The following is an 18,423-nucleotide window of genomic DNA, read 5'->3' as shown; positions in this document are numbered from 1 at the left end:
TTCCAACAGGAAAGTAATGAAGACAGTAACTTTTATAAATATTCCATGAGCGCTTGAGAAAAACGTGTGTCCTTTAGTTATTGAATGCAATATTTCATACATGGCATTCAATTCATTGTGAACTGCATTATATAGTTTACGGCTTTAGTTTCGAGTCTGACGTATTCGTTTATTGGAGTTATGCTAATATTATTCCCAGCAACTGTGGGTTTCCTATCTTTTGTTATTTTTTTTCCCCATTTTCTTGCTGCACTAGACAGGGAGTTACACATTCTATTTTTATTCTTATAAAACTTCATGCTAGAAAATTTGACATGCATGTAATTTTATCTAGTTTAAAGCTAGGGTCACAATGCTCTTTTTAATGTTTAAAAAGATTTAGTTTTCTTATTTCCAAAGTTTTATTTATTTATTGGTTTGAATTTAAATACAGTTGTATCTCTTACATCCTTTCCTTTCCTGCCTCTAACCCCTCCCGTGATCTCTCCCTCCAACCTCTCCCATGGCCCTCCTTCCAACTCCTCCTATTTCCCTCTCCTCAAATAGATGACCTCTTTTTCTTTATTAATTTACACACACACACACACACACACACACACACACACACACTCATGCACACACGGGAGTATAAATACACAAATATAGCCTACTGAGTCATTTTTGTTGCTTGTGCAATTTCAGGGCTTAGAGGATTCCAGGGCTGACCACGCTGTATTGGTTAACCAGTTGGGACTCTTCCCTGGGAGAGGCTAATTCTCCCCCTCTCAGCAGTCAGTAGTTACCTGTAATTCTTTGTCTAGGGCTGGGCCCCTGTGAGATTCCCCTCTTCTGTGTTAGTATTGATGCTGTCACTGTTTAGGTCATACGGTTGTGATATCATGTATACAGCTCCCCTGTCATTTCTAGGAGGCAGAGCATCAGAGCATGTGCACAGCCACAGACATAAAAACAAACAAAGTTTTACAGCAGACTTCCGGGTCCTCTATCTCCTACAATCTTTCTACCCCCCACACCCCCCTGCTGTATTCCCTGAGCCTCAGGTATAGAAGTTGTGGTGTAGGTATATCCACTGAGGCCGCGTTCCCCATGGTCTGTTGACCTTTGTGGTCTTCTGTAATGGTCTCCCTTTTCTGTAAAGAGAAGCTTCTATGATGAGGGGTGCCATTTATCTATGGGTGTAGGGTAGGTTTTAGAACACTTTAAGAATCATGCAGGTCTAATAAAGTGGTGGTAATCAGCTCTCTTCTGAACCTATCACCTCACCAGCCCCGGGCAGTTGGCTAGGTTACTGTTCCTGCTTTTAATTATGTGTCTGTATTTGTGTGTGGGTTTCTGCCCACTGCAGCTAGAAAGGGTGACGGGTCACCTGGAGTTGGAGTGAGAGGCATTTGTTAGATGTCTGATGTGGGTATTGGAAGCAGAGCTCTGGTAGGTACTCTGTTACATCAGTTCCTGCTTTTAATTGCTAAGCCATCTCTCCAGCTCCTTTATTTATCATTGTTATTGTTACTGTTGTTGTCGTTCTTATTTTGAGACAAGGTTTCTTTGTGTAGCTTTGACTGTCCATCTCTCTGTGTAGCCCTGGCTGTTCTGGAACACACTGTGTAGACCAGGCTGCCTTGAACTCCAGAGATTCTCACCTGCCCTTGCCTCCCAGGTAATAAAAAGTGTGTGCCACCACTCTCTGACCGTTTGCTTGCATGTATGCCCGTGGCTGTGCACGCGCTATGACGCACGTGTGGAGGTCAGAGGACAACTAACAGGAGCCTGTTCTCTCCTACCACATGGGTCCTAGGGCTCGAGCTCATGGCATTAAGTTTGGCAACAAGCACCACTAACCACTGAGCCTTCTTGCTTGTCCCATTACCCTCTCAGCAACTAGTGACTTTAGGGGGAGTCTTCACTCAGGCCATATTTGTACATGCCTTTGTAGCCGATGTTTTGTTATTTTATCCTTTCTACAACTTCAAAAGTTGGATATTATTTTATTGAGCCTTGGTGTCTTTTGAATTTACCCACAGTTACCATTTTCTTTAATTATTTTATTTTGATTTTTTTAAAAATTTATTTATTTATTATATATGAGTACACTGAGGCTGTCTTCAGACACACCAGAAGAGGGCATCAGATCTCATTACAGATGGTTGTGAGCCACCATGTGGTTGCTGAGAATTGAACTCAGGACCTCTGGAAGAGCAGTCAGTGCTCTTAAGCGCTGAGCCGTCTCTCCAGTCCCTACTTTGATTAATTTAATGAGGTGTTATTAGTAATAAATTCTATCAGGTTTTATTGTACCAAAAATTACCTTTATTTTCCCTAATCCTTGGGGGATAGTGTTGCGGTGCATACAATTCACACGGCTCTGTCTTGTTGGTCACATGATCCTGTTCCTTGGAAGATGTGCCTTTTCTCACGCTTTTGCTGTTGAGATGAGTCAGCAGTCTTTTTCCTTTTGCTGGCTGGGTGAGCTTTTCCTTTGGGTACTTTAAAAGTCTCTGTTTGTTCCAGGTGTCTCCCGAGTCGCTGAAGCCCCCCTCCAGGAAAGGGGGTTTCCTTTTTGTTCTGCTGAGGATTTGGGGAGGATCCCATTTTCTGAGGGTCGCCATCCTATCAATTCTAGAAAGTTCTTGCCCATTTCTCTTGCAATATTCTCTCTCATCCAGTCTCCCTTTTCTCTTTTGGACTTGGAACTGAGGTCTCAAGTCTTGTTGGATGTGTATCTGTGCTTAGGATTTAAATCTCTGGCTGTTCTTTGCGGTGTGATTCAAAAATGAGAATTTTCATTTTGTGTGGCCCTGTAGAGGCTTCTGTGAACCACAACATTTAATACTAATTGTGTGTGTATGCATATATGTGCATTTGACTGTGTTTGTCTTTGTTGTACTTTTTAAACTCTAGACACAGTATGAATCTTGTCTCTAGCCTCTTCTGCAGGAAATGCTATGGTAGGCATCCTGAGGGAAACTTTTCACTCTTACTTCTCCTTGCTTTCACCAAAGCCATGACAAAACAGGATTTCCTCTAGTTCACCCATTAAAGTCAGCATTTCAGGGGTCCTGGCTTGTATGGGAGTGTCTGTTCTGGTTCTTACCATGCCGATAGGCATTCAGAAGCCAGAGTACATGGCCAGGCCATTGCCTAAGTGTACAGGAACAAGACTCAGTTGACTGTTGGCCGTGGAGAATGGATTACAGGGAAGACTCCAGGCAGAGAAGTGGGCTAGGATGCTATTGTGGGCTGTCAGGGTTAAGACACTGGCATGGGATGGTGACTGGTGAGAAGAGTATGGACTGAGACTGTTTCCCTGGACTGCTAGCCATTCAGTGGAGCGGAGTTTGTCCTACGCATCTGCAGGTGCCTGGGGCAGAGGTGTTGGAGGCGATGGCAGGCTTGAACCCTCGTGTATCTGGTGCAGCTTCAAGGACTACCTTCAGAATGATGCTTTTTCTCTAAAGGCAGATGACGTAGAGAGATCTAGGCAGGGTGCTCATGCCCGTCTCTGTCATGGCCAAGCTCCGGCCAGAAATAAAGAGCCGGCTGTTTGAGAGTTCTGACGGCTTCCCATCCCCCACAGCTGCTGTTCCACGATCACAGTTCTCTTCAGCTTGTGCACTTGTCCTTTTATCAGGGATCCCAGGCTGTCTGAGAGAGCTCACACAGAGCCTTACCGTCTTCCTGAATTTTTATGACATTTCTGAGAGACAACTAAACCTTACGAGTCTCTCGGCACTCTGCAAAGCTGTTCCACTAATGGCTGTTATGGCTCAGAAAACTCCCTACTCCTAAGGTGTTCTGCGTCTGGGGACCAATGGGAGAGGCAAATGGTCCCTGCCATGTGACAGTTTAACAAGCCTCATATGGCCACCGAGGACCGAGGCGCGGAGTCTATGCAATAGTGTTCCGTCAGAGCGAGCAGAGCGTGTCTAGAAAGTGAGGGGAAATAAAGAATAGACAGGCAGCTTAAACCCCGTGGCCTGGGAGGCCATTATTATCACTAAGGAAATATGGGTTGAATATCAGCTGTTCCCCAAGGTCTTTAAAGCAGGACCACAGTTGTCTTACAGAAAACTATACTATTTATTGGCCAGTTTGTTAGAGTCATCCACTATTAAAAGGTTGATGTTGGTTATTAATAATACCCTGCTGTATCACAACGGAGCACTTGTTGATTCGAACTTGGAATTCAGAAGTAAACAGAGGATGATTGAGTTGCAATATAAAATCTCAAATGTAACTACTGCGCTGATTCTAGAAGGGATTTCCGATGAATTTCCAGTGTGGCCCCAAGCCACCTCTCACCTGAAAAGCAGATCTGTGTTTAGAAAAACAGGCTGCTGTTAGATCGGCGGGGTCTCCTGCTTGTCAAACTTGTCAAACTTGCCTGTTAGAATAAGATACTTGATTGCCCTCTGCCAGAAAAGCCTCCTTACAAATATCGACTCCCCCAAGTGGAAAACCACCCGTTTGCTTACCAAGATGGAATGTTTCTCGATGTTAGTTTAAAACAACAAAATCATCTTATTATGACAGCACGTCAATACTACATAATAGCTTTGCTCGTAAACCACACGCTGTAGAGTTAAAACACAAAATATTGTAAGCTGACCTTTCTGGCCTGAGCCCAGAGACCCAGCTATTCTGGATGCCGAGGCAGAGGATCAGTTGAGCCTAGAATTTAAGACCAGCCTAGGAAATTTGGGGAGACCCCTCCTCCAAACTAAACCAAGAAAATTCCAAACGTTACCAAAAAGGCTGCACAGAAACTGCATGTCGAGAAGAGACGCACGGACAGTGAGCCCATACTAGGCGCTGAAATGCAGCAGGGGACACGAGGGCAATGTGTGTTAAAAACATGGAGGCTCCTGGGTGAGTGTGGTGCACGGTCTTTTCCACAGTTTTGGCCTCTTGCCCGCTTCCTGCTGTGCTCTGGATAACGGAACCAGCTCGGGTCTTGATTCCTGGTCTTGATTCCTGGTGCGTTGCTATTTTTAGAGTGTGTTGCTCTTTCCTCTGGCCCACACCTCCTCCATCTTCTGGTGTCAGCTAAAACCTCACTTTCCAAAGGAGACTTACCTGACTGCCTTAGATGCTCTTTCTCAGGGCTTCCCTTCCACAGCATGTGTCCACTTTACTGTTATTATTTGTTGAATTTTCTCTTTCCCCAGCAGACTTTAAATTCAACTCACTAGTGCAAGGACCGACCGTGTGTGTATCTCACTCACTCCTGTTTCTTATTGGATCCTCATGTTCCACACACGGTGCCTGCGACAGTCGAGAATCTGATAAGTACTGGCAGGAATGATTCTTCCATTCCCCCCTCAAACATTTCCTCAGGCTTGACTTCAGTGCCACAGACCCCCCGCTGAGTCCTGGGCAAACAATGCAGTGGTTCCTCCCCTGTAGGGGCTGTCCCTCCCGGAGCCTTGGTCTATTGTGAGACCCAGTAGGAAGGGCAGAGGTAAAGGTAAGGGAGGAAGAAGGGGGGAGGCTTCAGCTGGGAGGAAGGAGTCTCTAGCTGAGGCTGGGGTGTGGGAGAGTGGCTATCAGGATAGAGCTGAGGTGGCACCAGGGTGTTGGGACTGGGGAGGAGACTGCTGGCAGCCATCTCCATCTAGAGCACAGGATATGAGAGCAAAGTGACATGAACTGGCCCGAGACACATACCATAGTGCCCCCAAAAAAAAAAAACCAGATCCGTAGATTTGCAGATGAGAAAGCCCCTCTGGCTGTGTGTGGAGGTGTATTTAGGGGTGAGATGGTGAATAGAGTGGGTAAATCCTCCTTAGGGACTGAGTGCATGATCTCCTCTGGTCTAACATCTGAAGAGTGCAACACAGCAAGGAAGCACTAAAGTGACATCGGGGGACAGAGCCAGCTGTGGAGACTGGCAGAGCAAGACATGAGACCTCAGTACAGAGCAGGGACAGTGTCACTCAGCACTTTATTGAGCCTCTGTGAAAGTTAGGCATCTGCCCTTGGCTCCATGCCCCACAGTAAATGTCCGAAGCAAGACTGACCAAGAGATCCGTGCCCAGTCTGTTTATATGAGCAAACGGCAGAATATACACCCAGGTCTGCTTGGTGCAGGGCCAAGCACATTCTGTTCTGCCCTGGGCTATGCCGAGGGAGGCCAGGGAGAGAAGTCTCTCTTTTTCCTTTTTAAGATTTATTTATTATATATAAGTACACTGCAGCTGTCTTCAGACACCAGAAGAGGGCATCAGATCCCATTACATATGGTTGTGAGCCACCACGTGGTTTCTGGGAATTGAACTCAGGACCTCTGGAAGAGCAGTCAGTGCTCTAAACTGCTGAGCCACCTCTCCAGTCCAAGAAGTCTCTTTTTTCAGAGATCTCTATCCTTCTTTCTGATGAGCAGGGGCAACCCCAAAGAGGCCTCTCCGGGCCTCCAGCCACTGAGGGTTTTTCCCCCATGTTTGCCTCAGGCTGCAAAGCCCTCTCTCCTGAGTGTCCTTTCAAAGGGAGAGGAGAAGGCCCAGGAGGCAGTTGAGTGCTGTCTGCCCAGCACGATGGGAAGAGATTTGTGCACAGCTCCCATCCTCAGTGCCTGGTGTTTGCCTGCTATTTAATAAAGGCCTCCTTGCAGGGAGGGCCGTTAAGCAACCAATGATGTATTTCATCTTCATTGGGGAAGAAGCTGCTGAATTAAATCAAATTCAGACCATGTGGAAACAAAACAATAAAAATGCTATCTATCCACATGCATGGGCCTTTTCCAGAGATGAGAGGGACCGGAAGCAGCCACCCAGAGTCCATGCTGATAGCAGCGTTGGGGATGGTTTCTTACTGAATACGTGAAGAAATGCTGACACAGATGCAGGGATCTATGTTTTCTCCAGTCTCTTCACACATATCCACATGGGTGTGTGCAGGTGTGAAAGTATGTGTAGGTATGAGTGTTTTGTACATGTTTGTGAGCACATGCATGCAAGTGTATGCACATGTATGCACATGTGTGTGGAGGCCAAAGATTCAACATTACTTTCTTCGTGGCTCCCCACTTTATCTTTTGAGGCAGGGTCTCTCACTCCCCTGGAGCTAGCTCATCAATTTGGCTAGGCTGGTAACCAGTAAGCTCCCAGGGATCTGCTTTTATTCACCCCGTCCCTGTTACCTCGGTTACAGACACACATAACCACACCCTGTTTTTCCTTGAGAGCTGGAGATCCAAACTCAGGTCCTCCTGGCAAGTACTTGACAGTCTGAGTTGTCTCCCCATCTGTTCCCACCTCTCCCATCCCCAATTTGGAAGCCCCTTATATTTTCTGTCATCTGTAAAAGGTCATTTAGAGTTAGTAATGTGGCCTGTGGACCCCTGACCCACGGTTCTCCACTCTTCCAGCTGGTGACAGAGAATGCAAGGTCTGCACTCCTCTCTGGAACTTGTGATCAGTTCCCACAGCTCCCAGAACAACCTCTTATTTATAAGGCTCAGCATCTTACAGTCCTCCAGCCACCCTCGTACCTCTAGGTAAAAGCGTACCTGTGGTCCCATCCACCGTCTCACGGGAAAGGGCTTTGTTCTTCACACGCATCTCTCTCTTTAAAACAGAACAGAACACCTTTATTAACTGTTGATTTCCTATTGGCACCGACATCATCTCTCTCTTACTAAGCTATACATTTCCTTGTTTCATTATTTATTTGTTGACCAACATCTGTTAAGGGCCCAACTGTCAAGCCACCACCTCCATTATCTTGTGTTCCTAAGAATATTCTGGAAAGCAGAGCTAATTGGACTCTTTGCAGATGGGCAGACTGAGGATCAGAGAGGTTCATGAAGTGGCCATGTTTTTTTTTTTTTTTTTTTTTTTTTTTTGGTTCTTTTTTTCGGAGCTGGGGACCGAACCCAGGGCCTTGCGCTTCCTAGGTAAGCGCTCTAACCACTGAGCTAAATCCCCAGCCCTGGCCATGTTTTATCTGTAAGTGGTGGGTCTGGGATTTGAACTTAGGTTGCCTTGACTCTGGATCCATGGTCTCTCACCAATGGAAGCCAGTGGTTTCTTATGATCTGGATGCTTTGGCTACTCTGTCCTGAGCCCTCTGTGTGGGAATGGGCTCTGTTCCAAGCAGGCATCCATTAAACCAGAATAGAGAGGGTAAGGTCCACAGGGAATGGGAAAGACAGGTGAACGGCCTTTTGTTTTGACTGGATGGCTGACTGATCTCTATAAGGCTCTCTCCCTCATTCTCTTTTTCTTCTCCCATTTGCTTTCTTAGAAAGCTGAGTGACTCTAAGGGATTCCAGTCTGTTCAGTCTTCACACAGAGCAGCTTTCTTCTGGGAGCCTCTGCCGGGGAGTCTTGAGCCAGCATGGATTCTGGCTAAGAGGTGTCAGGCATGGCTTGAGATGAAGCTGTTCCCAGTGGGAGGAAAGTGCTTCTGAGATGGAAGGCCCCTCAGCTTGGCCTCCATTGCCAGCAATAAACACATTTAACATTCTGGTGAAGATGAGACTCAATAATTTGGGACTTAGCAGTGAGCTGACGCTGGCCACTGTGTGGGAGTGGGGACAGAGAGATGGCTTCCAGGGTGCTCCTGAGTCACGCTAGAGTTTATCCCTGGTATTGGATCTATGATCCGACAGACTTGAAGATATTTAGCATGGAAATTTTGCTGTTTGTGTCACCCTTATAGATCAGAATGTGGAGGAAAACAGAGGGCTAAGTTGATCTCTAATTTTTCCAGAGCTAAAGAAACTGGAATTTTAATTAAAACCGCAAGCCAAGAGGTAAATTGCTGTGGAAGTTTGTGGATGTTATTCTCCCCCCTAATATAATCACTGCTAATAAGATTCTTCGTGGGTGGGAAAGTAGACGGCACAGTGGGTATCCTGAGGGGAAGGCTGATGTCATGACGGTGCCTGGCCATCTCCCCACTCTGACTGACGACTGACAGGGTTCCTCCCTGCACTCACACCATTTGGCAACAGTATTGATCTTATTGAAAGACTTGGGTCCAGAAGCAAGAGTGAGGTTGACGACAGACCCCCATCCCCAACCTGCCCCCGAAGCTTCGCCAGCTGTAAAGGGGGGAGGGAATGAGAACAAATGGGCTTAATATAAATACCCTGTGCTTTGGTGTTGACTTGGTAAACAATGAATGGCGCACCAGCCCGGAGTGCCACAATATCTACAGTAAGGAAGGGGTGAGCAGGAACAGGGCTCTGTAGATCACAAGAATTGCCACTTTGCAGTAAAAGGTTGTTAATTTAACCATCCTCAGACTGTATTTATTGACTCTATTAGAGGGTGAGTAATTGTTGTGTTCCCGGGGAAACACCCCGGAGCCAGACGCACTGTTATTAAATTGGAAGGCTCCCCGGGAGCACCAGTCAGCCACGTGAGAGCCTCTCCTCCGGAGTCTCAGCAGCTCGCATCCTGGGGGAGGTGATACAGGAACTAACCTGGGACTGCCCTGGACCCTAGCTCCTCTGGACCCCAGCTCCTCGGTGACTTGCCTTTCCCTCTTCCCAGGACATGCCTGTCTATGGTCCCGGTCCGTCACCACACGGGCCCCCTTTTCTTCCCCCAGCGCCGCTTGGCTTCCTCATGGCGTCTGCTCCCGATTATTCATTCACAACTGCCTTAGCCCAGCTCCCCTTTTCTCCAGCAAGGCTGCGCCTGCACAGCCAAGCTCAATCCTTAGACAGCCTAGGAGACTTCAGCATTGAAGTGGGCTGTGAGTCTCTCCAGCCTTGTCACCCAGAGCCTCGAGCTCTAGGCATGCAGGGCTCTCTGCCCTCTGCCCTCTGCCCTCTGCCCTCTGCCCTCTGCCCTCTGCCCTCTGCCCTCTGTCCTCTGCCCTCTGCCCAACTTCTCTGATGCTCACAAATGTCATCTCGTACTGGCCTCACACCAACTTCTTTGGTTCAGTTTTCTTAACCAGAGCCACCAGGATTCATTGTGGTTTTCTCAGAGGACTCCTGGAGGGGCGTCTTCTCCTTTGTCTGTCATCAGGTATGGCTAGGGAGGCTCCCTCTCAGCCTTTCTCACCAGGGGACTTCATTAGTGGAAGAACAGCCAGCGAGCCTTGGTGGCAGTGTCTCTAACTGGGCTAATTTAGCTCCTACTATGCTCCAGGCTCCTGTGTCAGGGGCGTCCTTTCCCCTGAGTGGCTGTTTTCATCGCTCCAGCAGGCCACTCCAGGGACACTGCGACGCTCATCTTTCTGGGATGATGAAATCACAGCTCACCACAGTTGACAGGGCTGAGATTTGAAGCCAGGTTCTCAGACTCCAGGCGAGGGACTCGTCTGCAAGTGCGGGCTCCCCAGAGGCTGGGCTGTGTGATCTGTCACCCAGATGGATGTCTTTGCCCATCCCCTCCATTCTCTGCTGTCTGTGAGGATGACAGTGTCCTTAGATGAGATACAAGTGGCAGAGACCTGGGCTGGACTGGGCTGGGCTGGCCTTCTACCAGGGCTTGCTTTGATCTTATGTTTGGCCGCCACACACAGCAGTGTTCAGGATTTGATACTGTAGGTTGGCTCTGAACTGTCTCCCAAGGGCCACGTGGAAAAGGCCTGGACCTCAGCCCTTGGCCTTACTGCAGAGTGGTGGAACCTGTGGAAGCGCCGCCTAGCCCATCTGGAATTACCCTTGAAGAGTGTACTGGCTGATTTCGTGTGTCAACTTGACACAAGCTGGAGTTATCACAGAGAAAGGAGTCTCAGTTGTGGAAATGCCTCCATGAGACCCAGCTGTAAGGCATTTTCTCAACTAGTGATCAAGGGGGCACGATCCAGCCCATTGTGGGTGGTGCTGTCCCTGGGCTGATGGTCTTGAGTTCTATAAGAAAGCAAGCTGAGCAAGCCAGGGGAAGCAAGCCAGTAAGACACATCTCTCCATGGCCTCTGCATCAGCTCCTGCTTCCTGACTTGCTTGAGTTCCTGTTCTAACTTCCTTTGGTGATGAAACAGCAAAATGGAGGTGTAAGCTGAATAAACCCTTTCCTCCCCAGCTTGCTTCTTGGTCATGATGTGTGTGCAGGAATAGAAACCCTGACTAAGACAAAGAGATTATAAATAGGTACCCTGATCTCTCTTGCTTCCTTGCTAAGAGACAAATGGATTTGCTTCACCATGTTCCCCCTGTTGTGAAGTGCTTGTCTCACCTCAGGTGCAAAAGCAAGATGGTTAGCCAACCCTGTCCTGAAACCTCCATGGTTGTGAGGTAAGCTTCTCCTCAAGATTCATCATTTCAAGTACTTGTCACAGTGATGGGAACTGGACCCAGATTTCTCCCAGCCCATAGTCAGCTTCCTTCCTGAAGGTGAAGGGTGAAGTTTTAGTCCTTTCCTGATTTTTCTTGTGTGACATTCTTTTGTTGTGGCTTTTATGGTTTCTTTCTAGCTGGGTCTTGAACACTGTCATTGAGAACGGCCACAGTGGTGATAAACATTGTCTAGGAGAACAGTGGCCAGGTGACAGCTGGGTTGAGATGTGTGAATGAGATGAGCCCAACAAGAGAATGAAACCAGACATACAAAACAAAGACACTTATTACAGAGAGGATAGGGGTGCTTCAGTGGGCAGCCCCATAGCTGCAAAGAACTGTGGGAGGAAGGAAGAGACAGTGGGACCATGCATTTCTTCAGGTCTATGGGATTCATCCTTTGGGCTTTCTGCCTCAGGTCGTAGAGAGCAGACGAGAAGGGATCCTAATCATTCCTGTCACCCCGATTTTGAACATAAGGTTTTCTGGCCAGTGGTTGAAGATGCACTGGGTTTGGGTCAATAGGATACACAACATGCATGTTGGCTCACAGACAGCCATGTAGGGAAGGCAAGCTTCAATTAAGCCAAAGGTGACTAGGTACTGTTCATTGGGTTTCACATAATTTATATCAGACCTAAAAGTCGATGCCAGGGCTGTAGCTATATTAAGCACATTTATGATGTCTTCCTCGAGGTATCAGCCATACTGCTGGGTACTCATTTCTGACACACGTTAGCCCATCTAGCTTAGTAGAAGCAAAGAGCACAACCTTTAGAGAGAGAGATCAACATGTCTTCCATTTCTGGGTTGGCTACTCTGGGATTGTATTCCTTGTGCAGAATGGAGGCAGACGTGCAAGAAAAATAGCATAGTTACGTGTTACACTAACTATAAGGAAACACTCAACCGGGGCTGGGGATCTGGCTCAGCGGTAGGGCGCTTGCCTAGGAAGCGCAAGGCCCTGGGTTCGGTCCCCAGCTCCGAAAAAAAGAACCAAAAAAAAAAAAACACTCAATCAAAAAATTTATTTTTTTATTTATATGTGGTTTTGTCTGTATGTATGTGTGTGCAGTGCCTGTGGAGGACAGAGGAGGGGATTTGATCCCCTGGAACCAGAGTTAAGGGGCTGTGAGAAACCATGTGGATGCTGGAAGTCAAACCTAGGTCTTCTACAAAAGGAGCACATGCTCTTAACCATTGAGCTATCTCTCCAGCCCTTGGGTCATCCGTTTAAAGCACTGGTTTGGATGGTTTCTCCTGTCTATGTACCGCACATGTACTTGCCCATATCAAAGTGTATTTCCCACTTCTATGTAAAACTAGTTTTAAAAGCTGCAGTATTTCTCTATTCCTGGCTAGGTCCCAAATGAATAAGACAGTGACTATTCGATTTATATAACCAAGCTTTACTGCACAATACCTGGGCAGTCATCGATCTATTCTAATCCTCTAAGCTAATCTGGCTACCTCCCAGCCAACATCCCCGAGATACTTGCATTTTAGTATTGGTCTGGCTCTCTAGGCTTCAAGTGTGTTTTTCCATGATGTCTTCTCTTGCCCTTCTTGTGGCTGAATCCCCTCTTTCTCTGTCTTCTGCCCCCTCCCCTGGCTGGGAGGGAGTCCAGCTCAGTCATTGGCTGATCAGCTTCTTGATTGAGCAACCAGGGAATAACTGGGGAGCAATGTACACAGCACCGAGACAGGAGATTCTCAGAATAAGGATGGTAACCAAATATGGAGACGTAGACACCAGCATCTGAATAATACATGGATAATCTTCGCACAGTGCACAGTAACATGCCTACACTTTTATTCTCAGTCACGAAAAGAGTTTCTGTTTGCATGGGAGCTTTGTGAATAAAAGCATCCACAAAGTGCAGAAATGAGAATTCTGCTTTCTTTGACCGTCAGCAGCCATGAAATCTCATTCTGGGAAACCATGGGAGGTGAAGTTTGAACCTACTTTTTGGGCCATTAAAAGAGAAACCCTGGCATCAGTTCCTCAAACACAAATATACTCAGAGGACATTTAATGGCTCCAGCTCTTGTTTTAGCCTGTTTTGGACGTGTGTTTTGGGTCTTTCCTGGTGTATCCCGTGTCAGAGCTATTGTACAGGCGAGGGAAGGTTTGTTATGGTACTTTACATTGGCGCAATACATGACTGTAATGATTAGTTCAGAATGTGGTGTGTAGAGGTAGCTTAGCCAGCTTTGTATTGCTACAATGAAATACTGAAGGCGTGTTGCTTATAAAAGAGAAGGAGTTACTGAGTGCAGATGAAGGCTTGTCTCTGTGGCCACCACAACCTGCAGAGTAATAATCCGTGAGAGACAAGAAGGCAGTGGGATCCAGCAAGACTCCGTAGCCAGTGTTGGCTCAAACTTCAGGAGTCTAACCCAAGAAGTTTATTTTAGGACATTTAAGCGCAACACAATTTCATGAAAACTTCCTGGTGATTTAATCCCATGTGTCCAATAAAGCAGAGGGATGTATATCCCTCTGAGAATCAAAGAAAGCTAAATAAAAAACAGACATAACTACATCAAAACTATTTGTAAAGTACATGTAAACACTTCCCATAAAAATGGGTTCTGTAGTGGGTTGGGGATTTAGCTCAGGCCCTGGGTTCGGTCCCCAGCTCCGAAAAAAAAGAAAAAAGAAAAAAATGGGTTCTGTAGATTGACGGAGAAAAATGAGCTCATGATAATAATGGCCTGAGGAAGGGTCCAGTATGCTCTCAGCCTCACAGAGTGCAAAGGTCAACTGGGCTAGTAACCACTTCCGCTCCCAGCCTTCTGGGCAGGCATCAGATTATGCATCCCTCCCTTTGAAGGAACAGCCCTCCCCTTGTGTTTAACACCCCTGTTCTTCTGCTGCTTCTCTGTGAGCACATGTACCTCTCTGCCGCCCACAGTTGAGCTCACAGCACTGGAGGTTCCAATCTGAGATCACACAAACCCTTGAGGACCCACATCCAAGCATGTCCAGTGTTCAGGTGTTTGGTCTCGGAATCAGGTCCTTTTAAATGGTGTGTGTGGGCTGGAGACCTGGAATTTGCTATGTAGACCAGGGAAGCCTTGAACTCACAGAAACCTGACCCTTCTGCCTTCTGAGTATGGACTGGGCTTACAGGTGCATGCCACCATGCCTGGCTTGGGTCTTGGAATCCAGGAGACCAGGATTTGAGCTCTGCCTTTACTAGCCCTGTGACCCGGAGGAAGTCATTTATCTTTGCAAAGCATTGTGTCCTCAGTCTATTAAACAGGGTTCGTGGTGCTGCTTTTCTTATAAGACTGCCCGCCATGAGGGCTGAGACACTACACACATGGCACTGGGCACACATTGCTAAGTCATTAAGAGAGTAGTGGAAGTGACGGTGTGTTTTTGAGTGTGTGGTGCTTTGTGAGCTCATTCAATTGCGTGTCCATGGACATTCTTGGCGTATTATGATCTATGGGTTTGGGGGATGAACGATGACCCATGCTCTTCACTCTAGTGCCTAAACAGTTTCGCTATCTTGAGAATCTTCTGTGCTCTGTGTATTCATCCCCACCTCCACCACACACACACACACACACACACACACACACACACACACACACACACCAGCCTCTGACATCTACCAATGGTTGTATCACCTCCATAGATGTCTTACGTAGAGTGTCTTACGGTGGGAACTATTCGTTATGCAGCCATTTCAGATTTGCCCTTTCCTTTTAGCAGTGCGCACTATGCTTCCTCTACAGTTTGTCATGACCTAAAGCTGATGGCCCTTTAGCACCAAATAGTGTCTCGTCTCACAGTCTATTTACCTGCTGAAGAAGACGGACCTGGCTATAAACACTTGTGTTCATGTTTTTCTGTGGGCATTGTTTCAACTCACTTGAATAAACACCAAGAAATATACCACCGAATCTGTGGTAAGAGTACATTTGTCTCCTAAGTAATGGCCGCCTGTCTTCTAAAGTGGCTATGCTATTTCACAGTGCAGCCAGAAAAGAGTATGTGTGTTTAGTCCTCACACCTTTGCCAGGATTTGGTGGTGTTAGTGTTTCCTGTTTGGGCCAGTCCAGCAGATGTATTTTGTTTTACAGCCTTGTAGCTTTGTTTCAAGCTTTGACATCCCAAGTGTCAGGTCTCCCACTGGATTTATCTTTCTTGAGGTTGTTTTGGCCAATTAGAGATTCTCGTCATTCCCTTTAAGTGTAAGATTATCTTTTCTATTTCTTGCCCAAACCAAGTCTTTTTTTTTTTTGTAGAGACATTAAATCTATAGCTCACTTTGGGTAATATGGTATTGACATCTTAAATAATATTGTTTTCCAACCTGTAAAATGGGATTTTCTTCCCTTTATTTGAAGCTTCATTAATTTCCTTGAGGAACATTTTGTAGCCTCACGTTTACTTCATTCCCAAGTTAATTCTTAAGTACTTTATCCTTTGGGTTTGATGTCATGGTTCTCTTGAGTTTCCATAAGCTTTTCATGTAATCTCTGGAATTTCCTATATGCAGGGGCCCATCATGCACACACAGGCCGTTTCCTTCCATGTTTCCAGCAAGAATGTCCTTAGTTTCCTTTGTCTGGTGCTCTGGTGTTGTTAACCTTGTATTAGACAGAAGGGAGAGCAGACGCCCTCCCCTTCTTCTCAATCTTAGAGGCTAAGACTGCAGCTTTTTACTGTCGAATTTGTTCAAGCTCTGAGCACCTTTAACATTGTGCTGTTCTGTATTCCTAGCTCTACATTAGAGTCTGGAACATGACAGTTATAAAACAAATGTAGCCTTTAGAACTTAGTGAGCTCCTGGAGGAGGTGGCCCACGCCTTTAATGCCAGCACCTGGGCGGTGGACACAGGAGGTTATTTATGAGTTCAAGGCCAGTCTACTCCAAAGCAAGTTTCAGGACAGCCAAGGCCACACAGAGAAAACCCTCTTAAAACAAAACAAAACAAAATCAAAAAGAAAAAAAGTTTATTGAGCTAAAGGTATTTGTTTTTATCCCTTCTGAGTTTTGCACTGTCTTTTGCTGTTTTTGTTTTTATAAGACCAGGCCTTACTCTGTAGTCCAGGCTAGCATGGAACTCACTCTGCAGCCCAGGCTGACCTCAAGTTCATGACAATCCTCCTGCATCAAGTTCCTCAAATACGGGCATAGGCCACCACGTCTAGTTTTATAAAAGTTTAGAGGGCAATGGTATGGGTAGAAAGTGTCATCAGGTGGCACACTAGCAGGAAGCTGGAGTTGGTCACTAATGACGGGCACCAGAGTCACTACGGTTATGGTCCAGCTGCTTGGACAGTACATTTTAGAGCCTCCGTCCAGTTGTCTTTTCCTTTTCTGTATTAGCACTTAACAGCTGGAAGAAGGCAGCATAGGTTCCAACACTTCATGCTAATGGCTACTGAATAAATAACTTGGCATCCACTGGAAGCGAAGAAAATGAACCAAAAGCTATAAATTATAGATAGAAGTTGTTCGGGCCCGTGGATGTAACAGCACATGCCTCGCCGTGGCACAGCTCTGCAGCCGCTTAGCTGGTCGGCCTTGGTGTTAATTGGGGCGGTTGGAAGCACCACTTACCATCATTTCATCAGCTGTGCCATGCCCTCCCATCAGGATGAGACCCCTCCGCTCACAGCAGACAGAAGTTCTGACGAACTGTCATCTCAAAATGGGAACGTCAAGGGGTTTTATTTAATGTGCGGCCATCTCTCTTTATTTGGACTTTTAACAAGGAGGTTCTAAATATGAGCTATCAGGTCTTCAGGCTTCCCTTTAACGAGGCCATCAGAGTCACATTTTAAAGAGCCTCATCTACAGATGCAGAACTCGCTAATGACATTGAGGGTGTCTGAACAGAGCAGAAAGAACAGGCCTTTTTGTCTCCGCGAGAGGTTTTCTCCCTGAAAATAATTGAAACCCTGGAGCTTGTGCCAAAGAGGAGCTTAGAACACTGGGAAGATGCAGAATTATCTTCTAGGAGTGAAGCCATTGGCCCCGCAGGCAGCCAGGCTGGGGAGAACAACAGGAGGCAACCTCAGTCTCTCCATCTGTCTCTGGGAGGCATGGCCATTTCTCTCCACAGCTGTCCCCAATCTCACCAGACAAGCTGTCCCTCCTTTTGCCCACCCAGTCGTCTCCAGTTGTTTAGCTGTCTTTTCATTGCGCTGGGCCCACAGGCCAGCAGAGGTTGCCTGGCATTTCTGACTCCCACATTCCCGGAAGGCATACTCTCGTTAGCTCATCTTGAGTCAGGGAATCACGCTTAGCTCCTTCATTTATGAATTCAAACATCTGCACTAAAGCCCAGGAACTGTCTCACCAACTGAGGACACATCCTGCAATGCATGGGGGTCAGGGGGAAGGAGAGAGGAGGAGCTGTGTGTGAGGCAGGGGGAGGGAGAGAGGGAACACCTCCACCCATTTTATAGGACCAGGTTGAAGGTTGCCATTTTCAGAGAAAGGGAAGGAAGTGTGGGCTTAGGATTTGGGTTGTCTTATCCTAGGTTCAAATTCTGACTACCACCACCATCATACCTCATACCCCTGACACACACACACACACACACACACACAGACACAGACACACACACACACACACACACACACACACGCACGCACGCACACACGCACGCGCGCGCGCACGCGCGCGCGCGCATGTTCCATTGTGTGCCAGCTAAGCATGAACTGAAACATATTAAGTGACTCCTCTCAGCCCTAAGTTTTTAATCAGTAAATTCTCATTCTAATTCTTTATAAAGCAAGCATGAGACTCATTAAAGCAAAACAGCACTTGCCAAAACAGGAGCGTCTCCACTACCACCATGATCCCTGTGTGAACATGTTTCTCTGCTTTCCGTGCAGCTTCGAGGATTAAAATATGGGGTGTTTGCCCAGTGCCGTTTGTAAATCCCGAGCCCCCGTGCAGCTGCTGCGCCTCTTTTCTTACCATGAATCACATGTTCCCCTCTTTTTCTAGTTCCCATTTGGCCGGCGCTTGCCTTGTGACATCTACTGGCATGGAGTTTCATTTCGCGACAATGACATACTCTCCGGTCAAGTGAACAAATTTCCAGGTATCTGAACTTGCTGTTAGCCTTTAGAAGTAACCCCAGGTCCACGGTCAGAGTCTGGTCTTCTGCAAGAACACAGCACTGTTTTCAGGTCAAACTCGAGGACTCT

At 46.9% G+C, this 18,423-nt stretch overlaps 1 protein-coding gene across 6 annotated transcripts in view; it reads left to right on the top strand.

Moving 5' to 3' along the window:
• Ttll11 (tubulin tyrosine ligase like 11) overlaps positions 1-18,423 on the top strand; it is a 225,108-nt gene that overhangs the window by 8,530 nt on the left and 198,155 nt on the right. For 4 of the 6 annotated variants that reach the window (NM_001431779.1, XM_087654516.1, XM_087654515.1 and 1 more), the window contains 1 exon segment: positions 18,221-18,317. The exons of the other annotated variants lie outside the window; for them this stretch is intronic. In NM_001431779.1, coding sequence (NP_001418708.1) covers positions 18,221-18,317 — 97 coding nt within the window. 6 annotated transcript variants of the gene reach the window in all.

This window comes from Rattus norvegicus, chromosome 3, assembly GCF_021556685.1.
Source record: "Rattus norvegicus strain SHRSP/BbbUtx chromosome 3, alternate assembly SHRSP_T2T, whole genome shotgun sequence".
Classification (NCBI taxonomy): domain Eukaryota; kingdom Metazoa; phylum Chordata; class Mammalia; order Rodentia; family Muridae; genus Rattus; species Rattus norvegicus.
This window is presented reverse-complemented; position numbering and strand designations above follow the sequence as displayed.